Here is a 27,533-nt window from a genome sequence, read left to right as displayed (position 1 = left end):
GAAAGGGCTGATGGTACCCTGGGCTGCAATAGGAGCAGTGTTGCCAGCAGGTCCAGGGAGGTGATGCTGCCCCTCTGCTCGGCAGTGGTGAGGCCACACCTGGAGGGCTGTGTCTAGGTCTGGGCTTCCCAGTAAGAGATGGACATGGAGATACTGGAATGAATCTGGTGGAGAGTCATGAGGATGATGAAGGAGCATATTTCCTATGAGAAGAAAAATACCTTTATGCAATAAAGATATTAAAATTTAATACCAATTGCAAGTAAATAAAATATTTGTACTTTTAATTTAAAAATTTGTTTTAGCTATTACCAGTAAAAGTCTAATTAATTTCACCAAAATCTCTCACTGAATGAAATTACAGGATGACATCAAAAAAGACAGCTGGGCAATCAGCCAACTTAAGCTTTGCTAAAAGAGCAATTACTGAATGTCTTCCTGAAAGTATATGTAGAAAAATTGTTTGGAAGAAGTTGTAGAATACTCCCATTAAGTTATTTTAAAGTGTCTTAACAAATACTTTTTTTTTCCAAACAAAGGTATATGATTAAATCTATTGGATATAAATAATTAATCTCAGAACTGTCTTTAGCCTTCATCTTTCTGTGAGCATGGAAAGTCACATTCGTAATTCAGTCTTTTTAGCACCTGATCTGCAAATCTAAAGCCCTCTTAAAATAATAACGGATGTGAAAAGAAATTTTAATGCAGTTTCTTATCTGGCTTTGTGGGTTTTTTTCTGACATCCTCTTTACAGGCTTAGAAAAGAGGATGTGAGTCTGTTCACAGCATTTTATAAAAATTCATTCATATAAAAATGTGTGGAAGATTTTTCTCTGTAAGTCTTGATTTGTTGACCCAGCCTTTATAAAAGACATTTTGAAAAGGACTTCTATGCGTGGGTTTATAACAAGTTTTACTCGCAGAACAATACAGAGATGCTTTAATAGACATTCCTTAGTTTTTCTTTTCAAACACCCATTTTCTACAAACACACCAATCTAATGCAGCATTGGTGTTCTTTGTCAGTATAACTCGTCTGTATTACTGTTGCAAACCTTTCCCTTCTGTTTGCCAAAGGAAGGTAAAAGTGTTTTCTCTCCTTTCTGGCTCTGCCAAAGCAGTTGTTGCAACTCTCACAATCTGTGTGCAGGCACAGCTCTGTCCATCAGTGCCCTCTCTGTTACTGGTTTGATGTTGATGAGGGAAGACCGTTCTGTAAATTAACAGCTTGGGGGGTAGAAGTGGCAAATCATCAATGCCAGGGCATAACTCCCAGTGTGACAAGGTCAGTTGTTGTTTGTCTCCCTGTTCTACACCCCTTACCTAATACAGCTGTGTAGTCCAGAGCCTTTCAGGCACAGCCCTTGAATGGATGTGGAAGTGAATGGGGTCTTTAAATTCCAGCATCCTGAATGTTTATCTTAATGCCCCTTCTCCTTGAAATCTACAGGTGCAATGAATGGAAGAGGCAAGTAGCTTCAGTGTTGAAAAAGAGCATAGTGAGCTTTCCAAGGAAAACATAGCAGGTTTATTCAAAACAATCAGTTTAAAACAGCATTAAACAACCCAAACATGTTGATGTCAAAATTCCCAGTAATCTTAGAAAAATAATGATATTTTCACCCTTGTTTATAAGCAATCATTTCTTGATAAAGCATCAATGTACATGTAGCATTTAATCTCATTTCATACTTATTTTATCCTGTTTCTTACAACTATTTTTTTAAACACAGCCTTCCCATAGAAGAGGTATAATCACAGTTATCATAAAGCCAGGTTATGCTGTAAAAAGCCCCATTACCTGACTATTTCCAAAGGATGCCAAAAGTGTTGCAGGGGTCAATGCCTGTATCTGACATTTTCATGGAATGTTGCTAATACAGAGTAACAGGCAGCAGTCCTGTGCTTTGTTCTTTGGAAGAGGTTTAAAAGTGAGCATATTTATATGAAATACAGTCACAGATTTTGTTCTCATTCTAGGTACAGTGCCCAAACTGGTCATATTTAGGAGTGAAGAATAAATACTCAATTTGTTAAAATTGGTCAAAATCAAGTCAAGCTTTCATTTCATCCTTTATTAATGGAAAAGTGGGATATTTCTTTCTCAGTAGTAAAAGAAAAACTTTTTAAAATTACATATTAAATATACCTCATGATTTTAATGGCACAGAGTTTAATCCAGCTCTTTCGGGCATTCATGTAGGTATGATAAATACGACTGGAAGCAAAGTAGAGATATTAGATTGAATACCTTAACCCTGAGTGGAGATCAAGGAAATGAATATACAGCTCTAATAAATCCATTTCTAGAAGCTTGTTTATGCCTGGAATTGGGTTCTTAACTCACTGTCTAAAGCAGCTAAAAGAATTTGACAATTTACAATACCCCATTTCAGTCTGTCACTGTTTTATGATTGAGCAGTATGTATTCACTGGAACTTTGCTTTTGAGACCTCAATTTCAGGTACCTGCTGATTCTGACCAAGAAAAGGTGTGGATTGTGCCCCCTTGCTCTGCACACAGTGCTCCAGTGGCACCACCAGGTTAAAGACAAGGCAGGGAGCTGCTCACTGCTGACACGCAGCAACCTCACGGCTCATTCATTGTAAGGTGTAACAGAAGAGAACAGGTCTGTTACTGCTTCCTCAGTATCATCTCCTCTCCTGTATTGCTCAAAACAAAAAATCAAGTGTGCAAGAATGTTACAGTGATCAGTACGGAGATCAGGGTGAGACTTGCTTCCATTAGACTTCCAGAAGAAAATTTTATTCGACCTTCAACTGCTGGGTAAACTCTCTTCATTCTCTGGAGGTAGCGGGAAACAACCTCAATGTCAGGTTCACCTAAAGAAACAAACAAACAAGTGTTCTCTGCATCTGCCAAGCTCTTAACCAAAATGTAAGAACTTGCCTACATTCCAGTTTTAGCTTAAGAATCAAATTGTTTTCTGTGGTTTGCCATTCTGAATCAGCACCCATCATCTGTGGTGGTTTGTAGCCAGAATTTTTGGTAGCAACTTTTACAAACATTTTACTTGTATTTTACAAACAAACAAACACACAATTTATTTTTGTTTTGTCTGGCTTGTTTTGAATTTGTTACAATGGTATTTTTCAGTTCAAGTACATTGAGATAGTCTCCTACCTGTTTGGGGTATAGGGCTGTAGACCTGGCAAAGCTATTGCTTATACTTTTTCAAATTCACTTTTTTTAGAAGATTCTAGTCTTGGCACTGCTTGTGTGCACACAAGGTATTACATGGGTTTTCTGCAGTGGGAGACCCTTTTCAGTCACTGCTGCCAGCCATGCAATGAGCCCCTTCTGATCCAAGCTCTTAAAATCCGAAAGGGTAACCCTCCATCTTAAGAATAATTACAGTTTTACCCTTCTGTTATACTGAAAGACTTTACCAGAACCTTACAGGTTGTTTCCTGTCACTATTCCTAATGATCTTTCTCAGTCTGATGAGTAGGGCTGATGTTTTAAATCAAGTTTTGCTGAACTTGATTTAAAACACCAGTTGCACCTGTGGGAATCAACTTAAAACGAACTTAAAATTTAAACACTTCTAGAAACAAAAAATTAGCCTGTAACAAAGGTCCAAAAGGCAAATTTTTGAGGTAAAAGCATACTTTCACCATGCACAAGCAGAACATAAAAATTAAAGTTCTGCATAAATGTAGATTGGCTCCTACAAGACATTTCTTTTTTAAAATACAGCACTACACCCCTTTTGTGTTTTCAGAAATAATGGATTTCGATCTCAATTTTTTTTCCCCTTCATCCTAAGGGATGGACAATGCCAATTGTACAAACACAGACTTTCCAACACTTTGCATGCAGTTTTAGAGGACTTTAAAGCCAGCATTGTAAAACCTCTCTCCCACTTGTGTGATGTGGTGTCTGTGGCACCCTGCCTTCTCCTGCCTGCAGAGCTCCTGGGGTCCCTGCTTTTGGCTGGGCAGGCTAACTCCCTTCGAGCAGGTTGGCATCTTTCCCCTCACCCTGTGTTCATCTGTGCTGCATGTTGTTTTAACAGTGGAGGTGATGATTCTGTCTTTCCAAATACTTATATACAGTGGAAATTTAAGGTCTATAGAAAATAATCACCTTTCTTTTTGATGCATTGTTCAGTAATGAGTACAAGTGCAAGGCAGTGTAAGATGTACTCTCTGTGTTCTTTGCTGCTTTTCTGGTTTACCACAACCTCAGGACTCTGAGCAGTGCTGAATTGATAATGTTTATCTTTGAAACTTTTGTGGTTTTAACTGAAAAAGAATGCAGCTGCTGCCTACAACCAAATCTTGCAAGCCAGAGCTGTCAGGGTAGAAGCAAGTTTAATCATTGAGTATGGGCAAAAAGTCTGAGGTTTATACTGTAGAAAGATCTTTTAATTGTTGGGAGTTGTTTGTCTGCTATCTTGTTAGTGCCCATACTTACCTGGACTGTATCCCCCTTACCTTTACTGTATCCCAGATTTTTGTCTTTCAGCATACTGTAGCCATCTCCTCCAAATAACATGTAGGATGGCAGAGTCACATTGTATATTTCATCCATCTGGAGTGGGACATAGGCTGGGACTCGGCACGCAGTGCAAAGCACTTCTAAGCTAACAACTCTGCTTCCTGGGGCTCTGGAGAGATCATAGACTACGTGGATGCCTACAAAAATACACATTGGAATGCTACTTATTGCAGGGCATGTTGAACACTCAGGGCCAGAAGCAGCATTCTCCCTCATCTTCAGCTGGTTCTTTGCATTACTTTCTGTGACCGAGAGTTGTATTGTTCTGAATTACACCAGTTAATGCCCTGAGTTCTTTGCACACTTACTCAATTCCTATGTGAGAACATTCAAGAGAAATAAAAATTGCTGAAGCACTGTCCCACCTCATTTACTTATCTGATGTCTGTTCTCATCACTACTCCACAAAAGGAAATTACTGGTCATGGGGCTGGAATACTGCAAGATAAAAATACCTTCCCTTATTTCTGTTGTCACATGCTTTCTCATTTCCCTGGCCTGTTGGCTGAAGTTACTTTTTTTAAGGCCAGCCAGCCAGCCAGCCTAACTTGGTAGCTATTCTGGATAATAGGCAGTGTCCTGAAAAAAGAGAGCCAGAGCAGGGCTGTACACTGCAGTGTCTCCTCACTGTAGGAGAAGCAACATTTCCCATTGTGAGCCTTCCTTGATCGAGGCCAAGGGAGAGCCAGGCCCCCAGAGCAGCGCTGCCAAGAATCTGCAGATGAGGAAGCCACTAAAGGTCGTTCAAAACACTGAGGCTCTTCCAAACCTGGCGCTTTTCCTGCTCTGCATCTTCCATCCTGAACCCTTTCCAGAGCTACTTGTTTTCTTCTTTTTTTCTGTGAAGAGGCAGCAAACAGAGCTTGTTCCTGTTTTACCTTAGAGGTACCTAAGAACATGGGAACTTACTGGTGAAAGTGTGAGACACAGGTTGTAGCTGTGGCATGTGAGGGATCACATTGTCAGGATAAATGGGATGAGAGGCTTGGAGGGAGGGAATGCATCAGCCCCTGCCCTTGAAGTTTAGCTATTCTGCTAAATAAACAATAAAATCTGCACTAAATCACAGAGAGACCAGGAATAAACATGACTGTAGCCTAATACACATCTGGATAAACATATAGGCAGCTGCAATTAAAGATATGAGTAGATTTTTTATATTAACTGTTCACCCATAAAATATTTAGAAATTCACTGGAGCAATTCCATAGCCCAGTTGGACAAACTCTAAAACTGTCATCAATCATTAGAGAATTGCACAAAATTATTTTGATAAACTGAAATTCAGCACAGCTATCCAGTTTGGCGTTTCAGGTAGGCTGCCAATTAGGAACAAAAACTGGAGTTTGTTGTAGCTATTTGTGTGTTAACAGCTATAGTAAATTCTATTTTCCCCTAGTTAACTGCAGTGTTAAACTGATGCCATTATGGTTTGGGAAGCTTGGGAGCACTGTCTCTGCTGAAGGGAGCAGCAATGGCAGTGGCTCCATTAAACACACATGGGATAAACAGCGGCTGCTGGGTGGCATGTGAGAGGCACAGGGCAAGGATATGTGGCCAGCTTGACATTCCATTCATAAAAATGCTTCCAGATGTAAAAAGGCCAACAGGAGGGATGGCTGTTTTGGAAAACTGAGAAGAAGAAAGAAGAAAATATACCTCCAACCTGCAGCAGCTCTCCACTTCCTTTTCCATATCTCCTCACACTGTGCTCAAAAGCTTCTTTCAGTGTGGAGCCTTTTAATGTCACCATATCAAAACGACCTCCAAATGGCAGAACAGACAGCAAATCTTCCACAGTAATGCTACCTGGGGGAAAGAGACTTTGTCCACTTCTTTTTTATTGTTGGGGGCGGGGTGTTGTTTCTTTTTCCTGTTTACAGAATTATTTTAGGATTGTTTAACATCAAGTTTTTGACATGGAACACGGCAAATACAGTTTAAGAAAATGAGGGCTTGTAGGGGTGAGATTCACATATTTTTTGCACGTTCCCAAAGAACCTGCATCTTTTGTTGTCCAGCAAGTATCAAGAGCAATAAATCAGTGTTTGGTGTAACTGCATATATTGCTATTAGAACAGAACTACTAAAACACATGACAAAGCACTAATGTAAGATGAAACACCACTATTCATACTATGTCAGGCACTTTTTCCAGTTGATTAAGATTTACTCACATAGTCCTACAGAAAGACTTAGCTAAACTGAGAAAGCTGTTTGTTTTCAGGTTGCATTTATGTGGTATTAGGAAAATAAAAACTAAAACCTTAGCATTCAGAAACCCCAGAATTTACTTACTCTACAGCAGACTACAGAAGGCTCACAGCGACCATACCAGATGACCTTGTACAGCAGGAGACCTTCCTTTGTTCCAAGGCAGCAAGGAGAGAGGGAAATTGTAAAAAGCATTGTGTACAAACAATGCTAGAGACTTCTGTCAGTGTCAGCCTGGGTGCAGTTGTGCTCAAATGATGGACAGCCATTTGAGAAAGTTTGAAATCACATCTAAACACTGTGCAGACCCCATCAGAACAAGCCCATACCTATCACTGTGTTCAGGCTGACATAACTTGATTCCTTCTGTCTGATGAAGTTGCCATTGAGCTGGTAATTTTACCTACCATTAGTGCTCTGCTCATCAATGGGTGACCGTATCCCACCTCCGTTCAGGATGCACATTGAAACGTGGTTCCATGTCTTCTTACCCGGACGCCTGACATTTTCATAAAGCTACCAAAGGAAAAGGTTTAAACAGATTTTATCTTCACTTACTATAGGCTCTGGAAATTCACATCAAATACAATCTGAGATTGAAAAAAGAACGGTTTTGATTTTTTTGACATTATCTTCAGCCCTGTTGTAAAATACTTAGTTACTAAAAAACCCAAAGAAGTATTTTGCTTTTTAAAATTCTTTATATGAAAAATATTTGCCCTTTACTCTCGGAGTCTGCTGTAGTCTGTGTGTCTATGGCATGGCCAAGGCAGGCCAGCTGAAGAAAGGAAAAGTGATTTTTTCATTTCAATGACTGATGAAGACATATGATTCAAGCATATTCGGGGAACTGAGAAGTGAAGATGACCTTCAATACTGTTATTCATTAAAATCTCTTAGGGAAAGCATAAATTTATAATTTTGCAGGGAATTGAGTTTTTTCAGCTTCTCTGTGGTTGGTTTTTAATATTTGGAATGTTCTTGGGTAACTAGAAAGGTGTAGACCCTACTAGTTCTTCTAGTGGAAGAACAGGAAACAGGCATACTAAATCAGAAAGTCTACTCTGCACAGCAATGTGTCCTCAGCAGTCCAGTGGGGAGGCTCTGACAAGATGCAAGGACAGGACAATATTTGCTTGTGACATCCTTAATAGTAAAGAAAATGGAGACCAGATATTTGCTCAGTTGCATCAGGTTGATAAGCTTCCAGTATTAATCCTCAGAAACAACTGAGTAGAATGGGGAAAGGCTGAAATGATGTAGGATAATAGAAAGGATGGACTAGTTTCCATACAGGAGTGACTATGGTCATAACTCTTCAGTCTTACAGAGAGAAGTACAGGAAGCACATAAGAGAAGCCTATGAAATGAAGAAGGGCATGTGGAGGCTGGGTAGGAATTTGTGTCTTTTCTCATTTCAAGAATGATGAAAAACCTAAAAGATTCAGAGAGGGGTGACGAGGATGGCCAAAGACACAGAAAACTTCTGAATGTAGAATGATGATGTAGACTTGGAATGTCTGACCTGGTAAAGAGATCATGGAAGGAAATATTCAAGAGGGCTATAAAATCATGAGTGGTGTGATGGTGGATGGGAAGCAAGTGCTCCAGAGCAAGGACCACTTGACCCCCAGCAGTTATGCAGGCAGTGGGCAGCAGCAGGCTACACACTGACAAGAGCAAGGTCTCTGCAGGATGCACAGGTCCCTGTGGAACACCCTGCCACTGGCTGCTGGGAAGGCTGGAAGCAGGCAAAGAGAGGTGGAGCCACTCTGCAGGAGCTAATCCCCACTGTCTCCCTCCCCTTCTCTCTCTCGCTCTCCCTGTTGTTGTTTCTTGCTCTCCTCACATGTTCCAGTGGAGCCAGTAAATGTCAAGAGGCCACTTCTGCCTTGGGAATGCCTGAACTGCAAGCTGGTGGGGCAAATCTGAGCACAGCAGCTCCACAGGCTTGTCCAGGAGTATGCTCGTCCCCTACCATCCCCATTCTGTCATCCTTGGAGACAAAACTTTGGGATGAATGATCCTGTCACATGTTCCAGGTGTGTCACTTCTCTGCTGCACCCCTATGTGAAGTGTTTGTGACCCCTGACTTGCAGCTGTGTAAATGCTTTGTGCCTCCAGCTTAGTCATCAAAGCTATGCCCTAAGGCCAGATCCGTGCTTAGGTTTGTAACTCAGAATCAAAGGATTGCAACTTCCCAGCCCTGAGCTGAGGCAGCTTAAAAGAGGAGCTCACACAGTGCTGTTGCCAATTTCACAATCTTTTCACCTCTGAGTCCCTTTAAACTCTTTTGTAAAATGCCATCTAGGCCTGTTAGCCTTTTTATTCTGAGATTTTGGGTTACTGGTTGAGTATCACTGAACTAAATGGACCTCTGTTTTGACCCAGCACAAACATTCCATCAGTCTTCTGCAATTCTCAGTCTCTCCATTTCTAAGGACAACTCTAAAAGCTTGTGGAACAGGCAGGTCTATTTTTTCCCTTTATTCCCCTGACCACATGTCAGCAGACAGGAAAGCAAGTACAGAACTGGTAAGGCAACATGAAGAGAAATCTATGTGTCTGCTGGTGACTGCAGGTGATTGTCTAGTGACATTGAACTAAAATAGAACTTGACCCCCCTAACAAAAAATGTATTGCAAGAAAATCTACAGACTTCTGAAAGTTTACAGGGTTACTTTCTTTAAGCTTGAAAAGTGCCAAAGCATTTGTTCATATTTTTGAAAATAAAGATATTAAAAAGTATAGCAGAAGAAAAAAAGCAAGATGCTCCAGTTCTGGGAGAACTGTATGCAGAATTCCCAAGCATTAGTCTGATTTGAAAATCAGCTCATGAGCTAGAGAATTATTTTGAGGATTAAAATAAGAGCATGGACTAGATAAATAGCTTTGCTGACATATCTAAGTCAAAAGTCATGATTATCCATTGTCCCTTAACTTTCCCTTTATGGGAAAGTTAATTTTCTGGAAACAGTTACTTTAGTGAATGTTTTTCCCTGAAACACTTAAATGAAATGGTGTTGCTGCAGGGCAGTAAAACAGTCAAACTCAGAAAGTTTAAAAACTGGAAGAGACCTCTTGTAAAAAGACTTTTCTGGAGTTATGTGGCTGTTAAAGCCCAGTAGTGCCTGTCAGAACACAGCAGGGCTGGTGGCTCCTTCTGGGCTGGGGTGTTCTGTGCCCTTCTGGCCTTTCCCACCCCCTCCTTGCTTCAGCTGGAGCCTTTTGGGCTCTTCAGGGAGACAATTCTTGTCAGTAGCTTGACAGAAAATTACCCAGATTTGTTTTCTGTGCCAGTGCACTGAAGTGCCAGCAAAGCCCAGTGAGTAATGGGAGGACAGAGGGTGCGTGCTGTGAGCAGGGCCAGTAGCAGGAGAGGGGCAGGGGAGCTGAGCTCTCCTCCTTGCTGGGCTCTTAGATCAGACTGCCACGTCCCTTGAAAGTGCAGCCTCAAAGCCATCTGTGCAAAAGCTGTTCTCTCTATGAGGCTATGCACAAAGAATAAACTGCTGCTTACTCTCTACAGCAGCATTCCTTATAGCCTGGCTTCTGCCAGGTCTTTCTAGGGACACACTGGATATTGCACTGTTGAAAAGCAGGCACAGAGCCCATGTGCTGATAGTTTGGATCTGGATAGCTCGGGAGTAACCCTTAGATGTAACTGCCACCAGCAGTGGTGAAAACATCTTACCATAGCATCACAAAGCAAATTTCCCATGTTACATTCTTGGAAACGGCATGCTTGGCTTGTACCATTCAGGTAAACACTAGTTTTTCCAATCTCTTCAGAATAATTCCCCAGGTTTTCTCTCCATTTTTCCACTTCTTCCTTAATGTGCTCATCTGTAAAGTAATATAAAAGTGTAAAATAAGCATCATACATATCTCATATTAATGACACTTCAGTGAATACGAACCTTAGGAAAAGAAAAAGGTGTTCAAGATTCTAAAAGGTTACACTTTGCCTAAAAGCTTCTTAAGCAACATGGCAACTATATTCACTTCAAAAAAAGCCTGTAAGGGGACAAGGCAGGACAGAACAGTCAAGGGAATAAACCAGTCCTGTGCTACAGCAAGGTTACCTCCTCTGTACTTTTGCCCAGTCCTGTTCTAGCCTCTGACTGATGGGGTTTCTAGTATCTACCTTGACAGGTGAGAGAATTTTAAAAATACAAGTGAGATTGTTCTTGGATGCAATTTTTTTTTTTTCTGTTTGCAATTTCCTCCCTTTAATGTTGTGCTAAAAGTAAAAATAGCTCAAATATCAATGTCAAAGAATAAATGCTTTATAGAAATTAATTCTCTGTGTACATCTGTCTGCTCTCAGGTGAAAATTTAATTATTTCAGAAAACAACCAAAGATGCTTGTATATGCAGACAGATATTATAACTGTTTTATATCAGGTACTAGTTTTAGTCAATTTGCTCACACCTGTCAGCAAGAAGAAGGTTTATAAAATTATACCACCAGTGTATCTGAATTTTAAGTTTTACTGACTTCAGAGGGAGAATGTAGTTTCATTACATCATCTCACTACATTAATAGGTCACTGAGAATAACACAGTCAATATCTATGAACAAATAATTTTAAAGGATTTGTTTTACAAATACTCAGGTAGAACCTAGAAAGTCTAATAAAAGCTCAGAACTTCATACAGAAGAAGAAACAGATTAGAAAACCAGCCCTGGGTAATTGCAGAGCTGGCAAAGAAAAGAGTTAACAGAGCTCAGACTGAGTTACAAACAAAAAGTGACAGAGAGATTCTCCTCCTCCCACTTCTTTAAATGTTTCAGAGTTAAGACGTTGAACACAATTAGCACTGCATGCAAGAACTCAAGAGTTTGTATATTGTATTTGCATGTTGGCAGAGCAGTTGGCAGGGTACTTCAAGTTTTCCCTGGAACATTTCCACTTTCCTATATTGCTCTAAACTCTGCTCTGAAGAACGCAGCCTCTGGCAAAACTGTAAATTAGTCCTCATAATCTTTTACATCACAATTACAGGACTAGCTAAAACAGGTTCTACAAAGTGGTAAGGTATTGTATCATCTGAGCTCTTACAAAAGGACTTTTAAAATAGATAAAAACTCACTCTGAATGCATGCATATTCAACTGTTACACTAGCTGAACCCTACAAAGAAGAGAATAAGCTGAATTCTTATTCAGACGTTGTATTTAACATGACAAGGCTTGAATTGCAGCAGAGTGCTGCAGGCAAACTCAAATGCCTAGTCCACATACCTTCAGGAAAGCTGCTGTCCAGCAGAATGGGGTTTCCAACTGCTTCAACTACATTTCCTTTCTTGTCAAATGTAACATTTAAGTAACCAAGATATTTTCCATAAGCGTAAGCTTGTACGACTGGCACCTTCCTCCCATCGTCTGAGTCAACCATGAATGGATATGGGCCAGCTGGCAGTTCAGTGGAGGGTGGGGTGCCTGCACAGAACAAGCATGAAAAGTGGGTCTTCAGCTCATGTGACATTCAAGGAGTTACTACAGTGACATTTCAAATGTTTCTCAGCTTTAAAAAACCCAGCTAGGATAGAAACAGCCATAGCTGTACTGGACAACAAGCAGACATTCGATTGTTGAGTTATCTCATAAGAGACAATGTTGTTTTCAGGACACGAACTCAAATAACTACCACAGTGTTTTTCGAAGTCATGACAGCACACTCTGCCATGACATCACAGCACAACAGCAACAAAGCAACTTTTCATTCCAATTATTGCAGTCTAAACCCCTCAGTAATGCAAACATACCAGCCACTGGATGAAAAGTTTACTGTTGAGCCTTCATACTACATTATTCTGTATCAGACAGAAAGTAAGAATCGTAGTAAAACATACATCAGACTTCTTGGCCTGAAAAAGTCTAATGCATTTTACTGTTAATAAGCAGACAGAATACCTACAAACAGTTCTGTGAATTTGTACACAGAGCCAGCTGATTTTTTTTTTCACTATATCAAACAGCCTCCAAAATTTCAGACAGCCTGTAAACCCTCTGCAAAAACAACCTTCATTAGCATTAAAATTGTGTGGTCATGAAAGATGACTAGAGGTAGGACTGCAAAGTCTGAAATATGACTAGAGGTAGGACTTGGAAACAGATTAAGACAAGGCACTGGCAGAAAAAAAGAGACAGCTCAACTGGCAGAGATTACCACAGGATTTAGAAACCACATAGGGCAGAAAGTGGCAAAGAAAACTGGAAGTGCACAGCACAGCTCCTGCCTCAAGGGTACCAGGCTTCTCAGTGTCTCCTTGACGTTATCTGAGTATTGACAACATTATCTGAGTAGTATCTCTCCCTGCTGTTATTCCTGTCATTATCTCTGCCCCGCTGTCAGACCAAGGCTGGGTAGCTCCAAGAGCCATCAGGTGACATGTGACAGAGCTCCCTCAGAGCCTGCTCCTTACTCCTGTCCCAAAGGTGGTGGCATTTCCCATCCACACACATTTCCTAGTGTGTGAGCACTGGGCTGCTGGCAAGGCAGGGGCACAGGGGAGCAGGTGCAGAGAATGTGGATCCAGAGGAAAGCAGCCTCTTCCCTTCCTCTGCTCACAGAACAACTTGTTTCCCTTCCATTTACGGTTGTTTGCAAAATATTCAATCCTAGGATAAGCAGCATGATAAATATTCCTTCTAGAACTCCAATACAATTCATATTCCTCTCTAATCCCTCCTATTTCTCCAGGGAGAAGAGCTGCAACAAACTGCAAACTAAACAAACTTATCACAAAAAAAAAAAATAGATTTTCTACTTTCAGCCAAGCCAACAGAGTTGATTCCTTGGAGTGCCACTTAACTATTTTATTTGGGGAAGAATTTAAGAAATCCTGTAGCTAATGAGGACTCTCCAGGATTTATGCACACAAAAGTGGCTTTGGGGTTTTCTGAACTGAAAAAGGAATAAATTTTGATTTCTTGTCCTTCTTTAGTCCTCAAGTGAAAAGAGCATTAGAAAGATAAAGTTATTCTTTCTAGGCATTATTATAGTTTACAAGAGCTGTGTGTATTTAAGTACTTGTCCAGAGTCTTACTCATTTCTTGCTTTCTAACAAAATACTTTCTGATTCTGATGCTTCCTTTCAGGATTAATTGGCACTATGACATCTTTCTCTGTAAGATAGACGTGTTCCTTCTGAAATGCAAAGAGCATTCAGTGCATCTTACCCCAGCGAACACAGCACTAGAATTCGTGCTCAGTCAAGGCATGAGATGCTGCTTCATTACAAATGCACAAACTCACACTGGGTGACTGAAGAACATGTAACACTTTCCTATTTCTTACCCTGTTTTAGCCAACACACGACGTTTTCAGAACATCAGTTCTGATGAAAACCAGGAATTAAACTGCTCTAACCCCAAACTACCACTGCTGGTTGAATCAAACAACCAGCAGTTCAGGTGTGCGTTTGAGTTCTACAAATCAAACGCACACCTGAACAAGTCAGGACAATATTGCCTTACAACATGTGGATAAACTTGAGATTGGCAAATATCTCAAAGACAGGTTGGACTGGTCCAAGAAGAAACCCTTACATTAAGATTTCTCAGTGGAGGTGTCTCCATGGGCAGTATGTCTCTAAACATCCGTTACAGAACAGGCTGAACAGCTCATACATCTCTGCTTAGACTGAGCTGGAACATTCTCCCAGATTCTGCTGACAGTTATTGATTACACCTCTTGATTTAAATGAGAGCTTATAAGCTTAATATATGCACTGAGACATGCAGAAAGATGTTTCAAATCAGATGTTTTACTCTGCAGTGAAATCACCTCCATAGCTGTGGCTGTTTCTCTGGGAATGTTGACTGGTGGCATTGACTCAGCAGGACATGGTTCACAAGTGCACTCATGATGCTCCTGAATGGGTGAGCACGTGTTTCACAGCACTTAGGAAAAAAATTATACGCTCAGACCACATTCTGTCAAAAATCGTATTTTGACTAGATATTTTTGGTGTATCTCCCTCAGACATTACTTCTTTATTTTTCTCACCTTGACAGTATTAATAAAAAAACGCAAGACAGTATTATCAAAACAGTAGAGCCCTTGGAAAAGGGACCAGAACTCCTTCCCAGCTGAGATTTTTAACCTGAAGGCTGCAGAGTCTCCTGCAGTGTGCTCTCTCTGGCCTTGTGAATCTTGGACAGCTTCAAATGGGGAGGTGTGGAACAGCTTGACGTAGTCTAGTCTGACAGCAGGCTGCTCTCTGGGATGACTAGAGCTGTGCCTGCAAACTCCTGCAGATCTAGACAGGATATGAGCGCAGATGTCTCAGCTCCTGCAGCACTTCACATCATGGTTCCAAATTGTGACACGTGTCACCTCTTTGGATCACACCCAATAAGGTATATTGGCTACTGTGGCTAACACGATGAGGCACAAGCTCTCTACAGGCATTGGCCAACAAGACTGTGCAAGAGAATATTGGTTCCACTGTGTAAATCCATAAGGCATGCACACTTTGGATATGGAATCCATCCTTGTTTTTTCCATCTCAAAATCAATTCAATAAAATTGCAGGCTGCAGCCCAAGACAGCACCAAGGTCTCTGTGGCTCGTGCAGGTCAGTGTTGAAGGCCCTGCTACAGGCTGCTGTGGAAGCTGAAGGCAGCCAAGAGGAGATGGAGCCAGTAAATATCAAGATACCACTTCAGGAGAGGGGAGTCCCTGAGCTGCAAGCTGGTGGGAAACATGGGCAGATCTGAGTAAAGTGTCTCCACAGGCTCATCCAGTCCCCTCAACCATCCACCTTGGTCACTCTTAGACAGATGGTACTGGGATGATCCATCCTGTTTGTTCCAGTTTGGCTACTTCTCTGCTGCACCCCCATGCAAAGTGTTTGTGAGCTCTGACTCGTAGGTAGGTGTGTAAATGCTTTGTGCGTCCAGATTAGTCATCAAAGCTATTCCCTGAGGCCAAATTCAAGAGATGTTCTGATCTGCTCAGTGTGTAACTTCGGCATGCAATTGTTTCTTTTTAACAAGTGAGATAACAAAAGGTGAGAGTCCAGATAAGACAAAAAAGGCATGAGAAACAGAGAGGAGTGGAGAGGAGAGGAGAGGAGAGGAGAATGGACACTGCAAACCTTTTAAGTGGTCAAGTTCCTAGGGTAGGGTACATAATGTTATCCCCATGACTAGGGCACACAGGAAACTTTTATAAAAATTACAGAAAATTCCCGTTATAGTCTGAACCAGTTACTAAAGTTTCTGCTAAATTTAAAGAATTTTAAAAATTCAATCAAACAGAACAACAAAACAGCCTCTCTTTGACTTGTGTCCTTACACTCTGGGGAAGGTAACAGTATTGGGGAAGCTGCAGATGGTAGGTGTTGCCTAAAGTAGCATTGCTGCAGGAGAAAACAGATCAGCAATGTTTATCTCTAGAATAACATCTGCCTCTAGAGAAAAGAAGAATAAAGTCAGAGATTAAAAGAGGTATTGAAAAAACCAGCTGAAACTTGGGGAAAGTATTTTAATGGCAGACTAAATGAAGATCTATGAATATAGAATCAGATTACAGAGAAAATCAACACCAGTAGCAGTTTTAAAGTCTTATATGATTGATTTTTCTGGTTAAGTCACATGCATGTTTAAAAGTAGCCAACTAATTTACTCTTTTATAGGTGTGAGCTTGAAAGAAGTACAGTATGTTTAGCAGTAATTCACAGGTATGACTACCTTTGTTCCTCTTCCCCACTTTGCATAGGTCACCTTGAACATCCACAGCATTATGGAACCTCTCAGTGAATTGTGGTACTTGGTGTGCACAGGCTGTTTTGAATTGGTTTCTTCCATGGAAGTTATGGACATGTACCAGCTAGGAACCTGGCTGAGCGCAGCCAGCAGTAAACTATATTGGTGAAAGTTCTCCACGTTTAAAGACAAACAGTTTCAGCTTAGCTTCAGAAGGAACATTTTAGTAAGAAGTAAAATACCTGTATAGAGAAATGTGTTTGTATGTCCTCCAATCACAACATCCACTCCTTTCACTTTTTGAGCAATATTTTTGTCCACGGTAAAACCAGAATGTCCTAGTGCAATTATTTTGTTCACTCCCATAGCAGTAAGTTTATTCACTTGCAGTTGCAATGCTTCAATTTCATCTTCAAAAATTACATCATCCCCTTAGAAAAGAAAATAAATGAAAATAATTTACTTACAAAGTACCTTAATTGCTAGTTTGAAATAAAGTAGATGACATCAGATATTAGTTTGTATAATTAAAAGGATTTTGAATGGCAATGCCTTTCAAATATCCTTAGCTGGTTCAAGCTCTTGATCTGATCCAATGTTTTTCAGCCTCTCAGGAGCACCTGTGCGCTTAGACTAATACAGAATTTCTGCAACAAGCTGTATGTACTTGCCTAGACTAAAAGAAATTATAACTCCGTAAAAAAATTCAGTAGCATCAGCAGTAGGATCAAAAATTGGATGGCTTTTATTATTTAACTAGAGAAAGGAAACGAAATGTGTTGGTGTTTGCATATAAACAGTTTTATTCTATTACAAAGGTTTTTTTTCTTCCCCAACTGTATTTCTTTGAGATCATCTATCTTCTCCCAAGTTAAATCTCCATTTTTACTGCACACTGATCTTGTTCTTTCCTTTATCCCTCCTTCTCAAGGCTTTAAACAGCAGCTTCTTCAAAGTCCTCCATTAAAATCTGAATTGCCTTTTCATACAAATAATCTCACTTAATGTGAGCCACTCTGAGCAATGCCAGTACAGCACAGCACACGTCTGAGCTACCATTCTGAAACAACAGCATAAGGAACAGAAAATCTGGAAAGGAGAAACCTTTTCCAGACAAGGATGTTGGGAAACCAACAGTCTTTCTGCAAGTTTTCTGTGCTTGCTGAAATTAATGTGACAAACAGCTACATGAACACTAGAATAACAGGCGGTTTTGTCCTGGACACAGTGGTTTGGGCTGCACAAAAGGACTTCCTATGTAAGAGGATAATTTCCCTGTCAAAGTTTTAAGAGTAGAGTTTAAGGACAGGTTCAACCAACTGTAAACTTAAGACTTTCTGGTGAAGACAACCAAATGACTTTTCTACCAATTCCTCCTCTACCTAATTCCTCTCCTTCCTGCAGAACTTTTTGATCAAATAATTTTGAAATATGCCTTTAAAGTAAAAAGATTTACATTACTTCATAACAAAGGGAGGAGTGAAACGAAGTCACAATCCACTGCAAAATGTTTCAGGAAATGAGGAGGAAGCTGCTACAATGGAAGAGATAAAAGAGGGTTACATAAATTGGTTCAGCACCACACCCATTCAATAGTTCTGTGAGTGCCCGAGGGAATCTTTGTACTGCACATTGCAGAGTGAATTGTGCAGTGCATCCCCACATTTTCTTCCTGCGGACCTCTTCTCAGAATCAAAGAGTCAGAAGTTAATTGAGGTTGGAAGAGACCTCCAGGAGCCATGTAGTCCAAAACCCACTCAAAGCAGGAACTGAAAGCCAAATGAGGATGCTCAGGGTCTAGTCTGAGCTGGCTGAAATTTCAGTCTCTCTAGACAACATATTTAATGGCTTAACCATGCTTACCATGACAAATTTTTTCCTTAAGTCCCACCATAATTCCCTCTGTTACTGCTTGAGCCCATTGTTTCTCTTCCCCTCTGGGAAGTGTCTGTCCCTGTTTTCTCTAAAAATTCCCCTTACACCAGTGGAAGACTGCATCTGGTTCCCTCTTAGCCTTCTTCTCCAGGCTGAAGGAAATCACTGGCTTCAACACCTCTTTGCACATCCTTGCATTTGACAGCAGCTGGGCCTGATGCAGAGGCGCTGGCAAAAAGGGAAGTGCAAGAACGGATCCCTGAGTGCAGGCTTTTCATGTTCTCCTCCCTCCACCATGGACCAGCTGCACCCCACTGGTGCGGGGACCAGCTCTGCAAAGAGAGCTGAGCTCTTGAAACAAAGAGCAGGAACGAGCCACTGAGGAGCTGTGCCAGCATGCAGGTGCCTGTGGGCTAACTTCTCCCATGGCCAGTAGCCAGGTGGTCCATGACAAAAAAACTGTCCCCACTGGCACCAGCTCTGTTATCCCTCTACACCACTGCAGCTTACAAATGCACCTTCTGCATTGAAGACTTATTATTATTATTCTTCAACCCACAGAATCATAGAATCCTTTAGGGAGGAAAATGCCTCTAAGGTCATAGAGTCCAACCATTAATCCAGCACTGCCAAATCCACCACTAAATTGTGTTCCTCAGTGCCACATCTACACCTCCAGGGATGGTGACTCCAGCACTTCCCTGGGCAGTCTGTTCCAGTGCTTGACAACCCTTTCCAAGAAGAATTTTTTCCAAAAAATCCAATGCAAACCTCCCCTGGAAAAACTTTGAAGGCATTTCCTCTTGACCTGTCACTTGTTACTTAGGAGAAGAACACTGTTCCACATCTTGCTACACCTTTCTTTCAGGTGGTTGTAGAGAAAAGGTATCAAAACAGACCAACCCACTCTCATAATGAGGGAAAGAACAAGGCCCACCCCATGGAGGTAAGCCCATCCCTCTCCCAGGACTGTCACATCAGGACAGGCAGACACCAGAGCTCGGATGGTCCCACTGCCAATCCACCCACCCACTGATCTCCTGTTGTCTGCCTTGCCCTCAGAAAGGGAATTCTGCTTGGGGCTGCAGGGACTTCTTTCACTCCTCCTCCATGGCCTAGCCATGGCATTGCTCACAGCTTTGCATCCTAATCATCGGAGTATTTGATGCAGTTGAGATGAAATGGGCCAGCAGGTTTGAAAGTTATACAGTGGGGGACTGTAAGAGAATTACACAGTGTTCAATTCTCTAAGAAACCAGGCAAAAAAAGCAGTATACTGCTTAGCACTCATCTGGGCATTTTTCAAAACAATCTGAATCAAAATTACTAACTTATTGCTCATGCCAATATTCCACTTCTCTTTCAAGGTTTTAAGCTGATTTGGCATCCTCTTCTCTTTTTAGGTGAGGTAGAGTTTCAGAAAAAGCAGCCAAGCTGTTACAACTGAACAAGGGACAAGAACCGTCTGCCTGTTAAAAATATTATACAAGATAGCCAGAATAAAGTGGAACAAATGCAATTTAAAATTCCATTTTTGAAAACTCTACCAAGTTGATAGTTTAAGTAAATATTTTGCTGCCTGTAAGGTTACAGAGTAAGTAGGTTTGCATTTACACCTTATACAAAAATACAGTGGACCAAACAACATTAAAGAGCTAAAGCAAGTGGGCTGGAACCATCAAATACTAGAAAGCAAATACACAGGTAACTGTGTCTGTGTGCCAAGTTATGAGCTACTCTTTCAGGACATGGAAAAGCCTGCTGGGCACTCAGCTGAGATAGCTGTACATAGCAAAACAGAGGACTTCAGAAAAAACTGTCAATTGGCTGTAATCTATAAATGTGTTTCCCATCCCTATGGTTTCCAAACAGTGGCATTAACAGTACCTTCAGCAGAGGTTAGTTCGTCCCTCCCAATGCAGACACTGAGATTTAAGGACTTTATACTCCATTCCAGTCTTTTGATAACCTTTTTTTAAGCAGACTATGAAAAGTACAAGTTGTAATTTCATAGCTGGGTGGAAGTTATGGAGATTTAACAATAGAAGAAATCACACTCACAAAATACTTCCATAGAAGGCAGTAATGTAGGAATTCATGTTTCAGCATTCTCAAGTTTCCTGTTTGCCTTGAGAATGCCCTAAGAGTGTAGAACATGCCAAAGCACACAGAGGCAGAGAAAACAGAATCATCTGGAACAAATGTGTAGAGATAAGCAAGGTGCTGAATTTAAAATTAGCAAGGTCCCTTATTAATGGAATATAAGGAACCAGATTGATAATTATTTGGCCACTGACCCATGTCTGCCATGATTTTACCAGTCTGAAGGATTGCTAGGTCATGGGCAAGATACAGTCTCTGAGTTATATTAACGTGTCCTGAGTTCACATTTTCAAAGCTTCCTCCACACACCAAAAAAGCAAAGCAGAAAACTAGAAAAACTCTGATTGCTATAAATGTTGCTGTTAGAATTTCCCCTGCTTTTTGCTCAGTTACGCTGTGGGATATACTTCCTTAAAAATGCTTCATCTCCATCTATGGAGCTAACAAGACTCCCCTTTTAACACTGCTTTTTTATCTAGCCGTGGTCTCTTACAATATCTCAGCATGCTGAGGCATTGGTAATGATGTCTGAATGTTATAGGAAATGTATCCAAATGCTCCATAGAATCATTCCAGCACTGTCTGGATTTTCACCTAGTGTATTTATTTGCAAGAGGGTTACTTTGATGATCTCGCTGCCCCAACACAGGTGTTTGGAAGAAAAGCAGCAGTAGATTTTATTAATCCCTAATGAAGGACAATATTGACTGTCATTATTCAAACCTAGCATGACATCTGATGATATCTACCCTCCTGCCCTCAGGCACAGGTAAAATTCTATTGCCTACACAAAAAACAGATTCATTTTCTTTTTTGTTGGGGGACAAAAAGACAGGAACCCAAAACCACATCACTAAAAATAGAAGTGAGATCAATAAATCTATTCAGAACTCAAATGTCCATTTCTTGACAGGTTAATCATGCAGCATTGGAATTAAAAATCACAGAAGGTATAGTTTTATATTTTAATACTCCCTCAAAGTATTGAATATTCCTTTTTTTGTTCAGGAAAACAATGCACTATTTCTGTATTGTTAAGCAATAGAAAGAAAAATAATTACATGAAATAATAATATGAAGTCCCTTTTCAACATGAAAGTGTTTCAAAGCAGTGCTTAGAGTATATCTCTAACTGCAAGACCCAGGGAAGAAACTCTGTTTTTGTTACACATAGGCTGAACTCTGAGCGGGCAGTGACTCATATCTCCTACAGCTGATTTAAATGTGTTTCTCATTCCAGTAGACCATTTTATTTTGCTAAAAAAACCAAACCCAAACAAAACTCTCATCAAACCAAACCCCCTGAAACGCTGGAAAAAATAGTCAGAAATTGAGAAGTCTTCTTCCTCATCAATTCTAATTTTACTCATGAATGAAGCAATTGTGGTAAAAACTGAATGGGTGTTCCTTCTGTAGTCTAATTTCTGCAAATATTTTGAGAGGCTAAAAACATCTTGGGCAACTTTTTCTTCAAAAACAAGTACGAACTCTTCTTGTTTTTGGGAATGGAGGCATCCAAGAACAAAATTTCAATACACAGAGAAATATCACGCTTCATGCTAGAGACAAACTGTATACATGTTTAAACTTTCATTTAAATGGATAAATAACTGTAAAATATCATGGAATATAACTTTAAAAACCCAAGCAAGAATAAAAAACCCAACAAACCCTGAGCTCTCCTGCAATCTCAGCAACTTTCTGATATTCATAGATATGGTCCAGGTCTGTATAAAAGAGGGTTTTAAAGTTAGCAAGGCTTTTTAAGGTTAAAAATCAGGCATAGTTGAGTAATACAAGTAAATACTGATAAAACAACAGACTTCCTACTTTTATGCTGCAAACATTTGTCTTTGGATTTAAAAAAAAACAGGCAAATAGCAAAATAGTAACAAAGGACATAAACTTACATACTAAAGAAAGCATACCTGGCTGTGAAAGAAAAGAAGTTTCCTTTGTAGTGTAGCCAACAATTCCAACTGATTCTGAGTCAAAATGAACTATTTTAAAAGGATGAACATATTTCATCATTTCATTTCCTAATGGAGTTTTTCCTTTAATATTTGCACTCAGGACTGTAAAATTTGCATTTTTAAGAAGAGGATCCAATAATCCACTCACACCTTCATCAAACTCATGGTTACCCAAAGCCTGCAAAAAGCAAGAAGAAAATATGAGACCCTACCTCAAATATTCGGTGTAAATAGTCTCATAAGTTATATACATGGTATGTTTGAGAAAACAAAGTCTATGTTCTAGGAAGGAAAACCCTAACTTGTCTAAACCAACACATTCCCGTTTCTCATGAACACAGAAGTGGTTGGGTTATTTTTCTTTTTAGATGTAGGTTTTTGTTTTTCAGACTCTCTTACATGGATACAGATGTGAAATACAGATGATGTGATACAGATACATGATACAGATTTCAAAATCCAAATCCTATCTGTTTGTGACAGTGTACCTGATCAAATACCATTCATTTTACATCCTGTAGCTCTAAAAAAGAAAGGATTAACAATAACCACAAAGGAAAACTATATTTTGTGTATGGAAAATATGTTGTTTAAATACAAATAAGAAAACAAATATTGTCATTGATACTTAGCATTTTCTTTAAATAAAAACTTCATTTTAAGAGCTTTGTGCTTGGACTACAGTTTTAAAAACATACTTACATTGCACTTAGTAAAGGTTCTTCTGTGCTTTACCATGAAACAAGAAAATATCATTTCCTATCCACCACAAATATCACTACTTGCCTATGGAAGATGTAATGTTTATCAGCTAGGGAAAGTCCCCAGAGCCAGCCCACAGTGGGTGTGTGTGCACTTAACACCGTGAAGTGTCGAGACTGCCACACAAAATGAGCACTCCTGGTTTTTTATTAGCAAGGCAATACCACCCAGATGAGAATGTTTGGTTCGGAAAGGGACTTACCTCAAGGGAAGTTTCTCCTACCTGCCCCTTTTTCATGCTCAGCCTAAGATGCCACATGCCCATGCCTGCAAGCTTGGTGATAAGCCAGCAAAACCTCCATAGATGGCATTTTGCAGAAGCGCAATACACGCAAGGACTTTGTAGCACATTTAGGTGTTAGGCAAGGAAAAGATGTAGCCACAGAAACACTACAATTGTGTAACCTGGTAAATATTAAATCTATACGAGGTTTCAGGTTGCAGCTGGAGCAAAGCACTTAAGAGGTATCAAAGCCAACGGGCCAACTCTTCCAGGCAAAAGTGTTCTGAAATTTCATTCTGAAATTAAGTGGGTAAAGCTGCATTCATTATTTCAGAAGGTTTTTGTACCATTCTGTTCTACTTAAACAGCCCACACACCCAGCTGTGCTTGCCCCAGCTTTTATTCTGCCAATGGCTCCATTAAACCTGCATTACGTTAACCCTGATCACATTCCAAACCAAGGAGGACCTTAAGCCACCAAGGTTTGGGTGGCTTCAGTATTTCAATCAATTTGTTGGCAGTGTCTTTCTTTTGGGACAGACAAAGATTCCTGGCTCCTTTTATCCTCACAGGCAGGTAGTCAATGGCTCTGTGGAAATTTCAGGATATCAGCAGTGACTTGCGTTGGAAATCAAGTCCTGTTCCTGCTGACACTGGTGAGAACACTGCTCACACCCCTGGGAAGGAGCCAAATTGTTTTTGTGCTGCTGCAGCACTTTTCCAAAAGAACCAAGAACTATCTTTAAAAAAATCCTGACTTGGGAAGGCACAGTGCACTCCAACTATATTCCATTTCTAACTGTATTCTCATTGCAATCTAATTTCCTGTTAAAAAAATACTAATAAAGAAAGAGAGATAAAAAAAAAAGACGTTCGTCAAGAAGCTGTCTGGATGTTCTGAAAAGATATCTATGGACTGGTAGAGTAGACCGAAATGGTAAAAAGCTCTTTCCTTTTGGCTAGTGCACATGACTTCTGTTCCTCCTAAATATGTAATTAAACCCCAACAAAAGAAAAGGTTACAAATTAATTAAGAAATTGAATGGGATATAACTGCCACCAGATTGTTGGAGAAAAAAAAACCCCAAAATCCTAACCCAACCAACCAACCCAGTCTAGGAAAGCTTGTCTCTCTTGGCTTTGTTGTCTTGCATTTGGATTATTTCATGTCCATTAGGACACTAGATTTAATCAAAATTTTTCCCATGGTGTGGGTGGTTACTAAGTTGTTAGTGAGAAATCACTGGTGGCTAAAAACACAGTTTTACTTTTGATGCTACTCCTCCTCTGAGGAGGAAGATGTGGACAATTTTGGGTTGCTATACTCCACCTAACTGCCCTTGTACCCAGAGCTCCTGGGACTCTACACCTGTGCAATATCCCTTAACCAAATCTGAATCTGTTGGCCAGCATAAGTGCAAGTCACAAGGATGAATAAACAGAAATATTCAGGCACACAACATGTGATTATATAATCCCGTTTTGAACAAGCAGCAAGTATAAAAATATTTCAAAAATCAGGATACAAATTAACAGAAGGAAGAAACTTAAAAGTAAAGCTAGAAGACTTGTATTACCTCTCCAATTACTGCCTTTGAGGAATTTATATTGGATTTTAGTCTTAATTACACCAGAAGAAAAGGCTGATGCCATGAAAATTTTTGGGAGGAAATGAAACAGGAGAAAACAGATTGGAGGTGATAACAGGTATAAATGAGAAAAAGGTAAACTTTAAAAAGGAAATTTCTCCTATTTGTGAAGAAAACCTCTAATGCTTCCAGGCTGTCCTAAATCCTCCTATGGCTCCTGCCCGCATCCTGTAACAACTTTAATGACTCATGCTCCCTCCTTCATCCTGTTTGTAATCCTAGTCCTGTAGCTCACTTCTAAACATTTCAGTAACCCGCACCCCTACGGTCAGGGATGTGGCTTCCCAAATTCTGCCTAAAGAAACACTAGCTCACCCTTCTCAGCGCGGCTCTTACCTCGCTCCCTGTGCCCCCGCCCAGCCACCACCCCCAGAGCACGGCACCCACAGACAGAAGAATAGAAACAGGTGCTGCAGCACTGCCCGACACTATCGGCCACCTATTCCTCAGGGTTTTTGGCAGAGAGAAAGACTGAGAAGCTACAGAACGTTTAGCACCTATCCTGTCACCTTCTATTCAAATTGTAATAAGCAGCACCTCCACAGTGAACAAGTGGTTGACGACTTCGCCTAAGGCATTCACATCTGGGTAGCCTCTTGATATCTGGTATGGGGTGGGTTTATTTTTAAAGCTTATTCTGATGAAAAATCTCATGGTATCTCCAAAACCAGATGGTTCCTACATAACTTTTCTAAAACTGAACAGTACTTCAAGACTGCCTGAAAAAATTTCTTCTTGTGATATAATCAGGAACTGTACAGGCTCGCAGGCTGCCCATGAACCAGTTATACCAGCAAGCACAAGACTCAAAAATGACAGACAGCAGAAAGCCTTATGAAGGAAGGTAGGAAAAACCACCTCAAGCTATTTCTTGCATTGCAGAATCCCAAGGTGCTCCCCAGCTCTCAGTGAGGATGAATCCTGAATGCACATATTCCTCTCCATCACCATTGGGAGGAAAGACCCTGTTAATATTAGTTTCACTATTAGAAAACCGTTCACTGGGGCACGTGAACAGGGAGCAGTATCCCTCACAGACCTGTCTGTCTGGTGCTTAGCCTAAGAAAGTGCACTGGGGCATGACTTTCCCTTCCACAGCTGTCCTGAGACAGAGAGAATACACAAGTGAAGCCGTTTTTACCTGGAAAGGAAAGTACAGTCCTTTCCAGACAAAGCAAAAAAAGATGAAGACAGAGAGTGTGATATGCCCAGAAGATTTTCCCCTCAAGCTGATAGCTGGGATGAAATAAAGATCCAGTCACTCTCACAGCAGCAGTCATGCTCAAACATGATTTTAATTCTCTCCTTTCCGGGGTTGTACACATGCAAAATAAACCACTGCCCTGAGACAAAAGATTTAAGGATATGGAGTGACATCGCCCAATCTCAGTCACAAATTCTACCTTCCTCTCAGCACTTGCGTGACCAAGACGCAGAGTAAAGGTGAGCGATTAGCACAATCTCACAGACCTTCCTCGCTAAGGCACTGTTGTGCTCTCTGGGCTGTTTGTACACAGCCCATTATAAATCCTGCCATGACCACAGCTCTGAGGAACCTGGATACAACCAGGGTGGGATTGGTGAAAACTAAAAACCTCTACCCTTTGAAATAGCACTGCCAACCTGTGCCACCTGTGCCATCCCGCAGGACCGAAGCAGGACAGGCTGCGAGCCTCAAGCAGAGTTAACTCCCTTGTCTCAGACCAGACTCTTCGCCCGGCTTTTGCTGGGGTCGTTTCCATGGCTTGCCAACCCCTCTCCAACAGAGCCCGTCCAGCCCCTCGCCCGTGCCCAGCCCCTGAATCTGCCAAGGAGAGTTCCATTGTATCACTCTGTGTAGCCTTGCCATCATCTCCGGGTTTCTGGCTGCCAGCTCGCGCCTTCATTCGGCCGGGAGCCCCTCACCCAGAAAATCACTTCCCTTCTCCTCGCCTGCCTCCCACCTGCCTTTGCCCACGATTTTAGCATTACCTTTAGCCTTTTCTGACGCTACTTTACACCCTGGAGGAGGCGGCAATGCGAAAAACCGGCATCGGGCGAGGAAAGGCAGGAATAGGAAAGGCCAGCAAAGGCCAGCACCCAAGGGGAGAGAAGGAGAGGAAGACCCCACCGTGCCTCTCGCCGTCCCCCGGCCCGCTTTACCATGGCATCGTAGCGCAGGAGGTTCATGAAGTGGACCGCCTCTCGGCCCCTGAAGCGGGAGAACCACACGGTGCCCTGGTACTGGTCCCCGGCGTCCAGCAGCAGCACGTTGCGGTGCGCGGCCCGCTCCGCCGCCACCCGCGCCGCTCTCCGCGCCACGCCGCCGAAGCATCCCGGCGCTCCGGCCGCGCAGCGCCGCGGGCCCGCGCCCTGCGCCTCCACCCGCCCGTGCACGTCGTTGGTGTGCAGCAGGGTCAGCCGCAGCTCCGCCGCCGCCGCCGCCGCCGCCGTGCACAGGCACAGCCACAGGCACAGCCCCGCCATCCCGCGGGAGCTGCGCGCCGC

General features: G+C 41.4%; 1 protein-coding gene across 1 annotated transcript; it reads right to left on the bottom strand.

The window, feature by feature from the left end:
- Window positions 1-219: 219 nt before the first annotated feature.
- Window positions 220-27,533, bottom strand: NT5E (5'-nucleotidase ecto). The gene is made up of 9 exons (XM_041480342.1): window positions 27,189-27,533; window positions 22,368-22,590; window positions 16,704-16,892; window positions 11,989-12,186; window positions 10,436-10,587; window positions 7,149-7,257; window positions 6,187-6,336; window positions 4,464-4,664; window positions 220-2,846 (listed from the first exon to the last, which is right to left on the bottom strand). Exons 1-9 carry the CDS (start codon window positions 27,510-27,512, stop codon window positions 2,689-2,691), a joined length of 1,704 nt encoding a protein of 567 aa, XP_041336276.1. The 5' UTR covers window positions 27,513-27,533; the 3' UTR covers window positions 220-2,688.

The sequence above is a fragment of the Pyrgilauda ruficollis genome, unplaced genomic scaffold (assembly GCF_017590135.1).
Source record: "Pyrgilauda ruficollis isolate IOZ18807 unplaced genomic scaffold, ASM1759013v1 scaffold51, whole genome shotgun sequence".
Taxonomy (NCBI): Eukaryota; Metazoa; Chordata; class Aves; order Passeriformes; family Passeridae; genus Pyrgilauda; species Pyrgilauda ruficollis.
Note: the sequence above shows the minus strand (reverse complement) of the source record. Positions and strands in the feature narration are given on the sequence as shown.

What these genes read in the sequence shown, in the direction of transcription:
- NT5E (XM_041480342.1), bottom strand. Translation starts at nt 27,512, where the DNA reads ATGGCGGGGCTGTGCCTGTGGCTGTGCCTGTGCACGGCGGCGGCGGCG. An exon ending in GGACAGCAGCTTTCCTGAAG is followed by an intron (nt 10,588 to 11,988) that starts GTATGTGGACTA and finishes ATTACTTTACAG; the next exon opens with ATGAGCACATTAAGGAAGAA. An exon ending in AAATCTGGGATACAGTAAAG is followed by an intron (nt 2,847 to 4,463) that starts GTAAGGGGGATA and finishes TTGTTTCTTTAG; the next exon opens with GTGAACCTGACATTGAGGTT.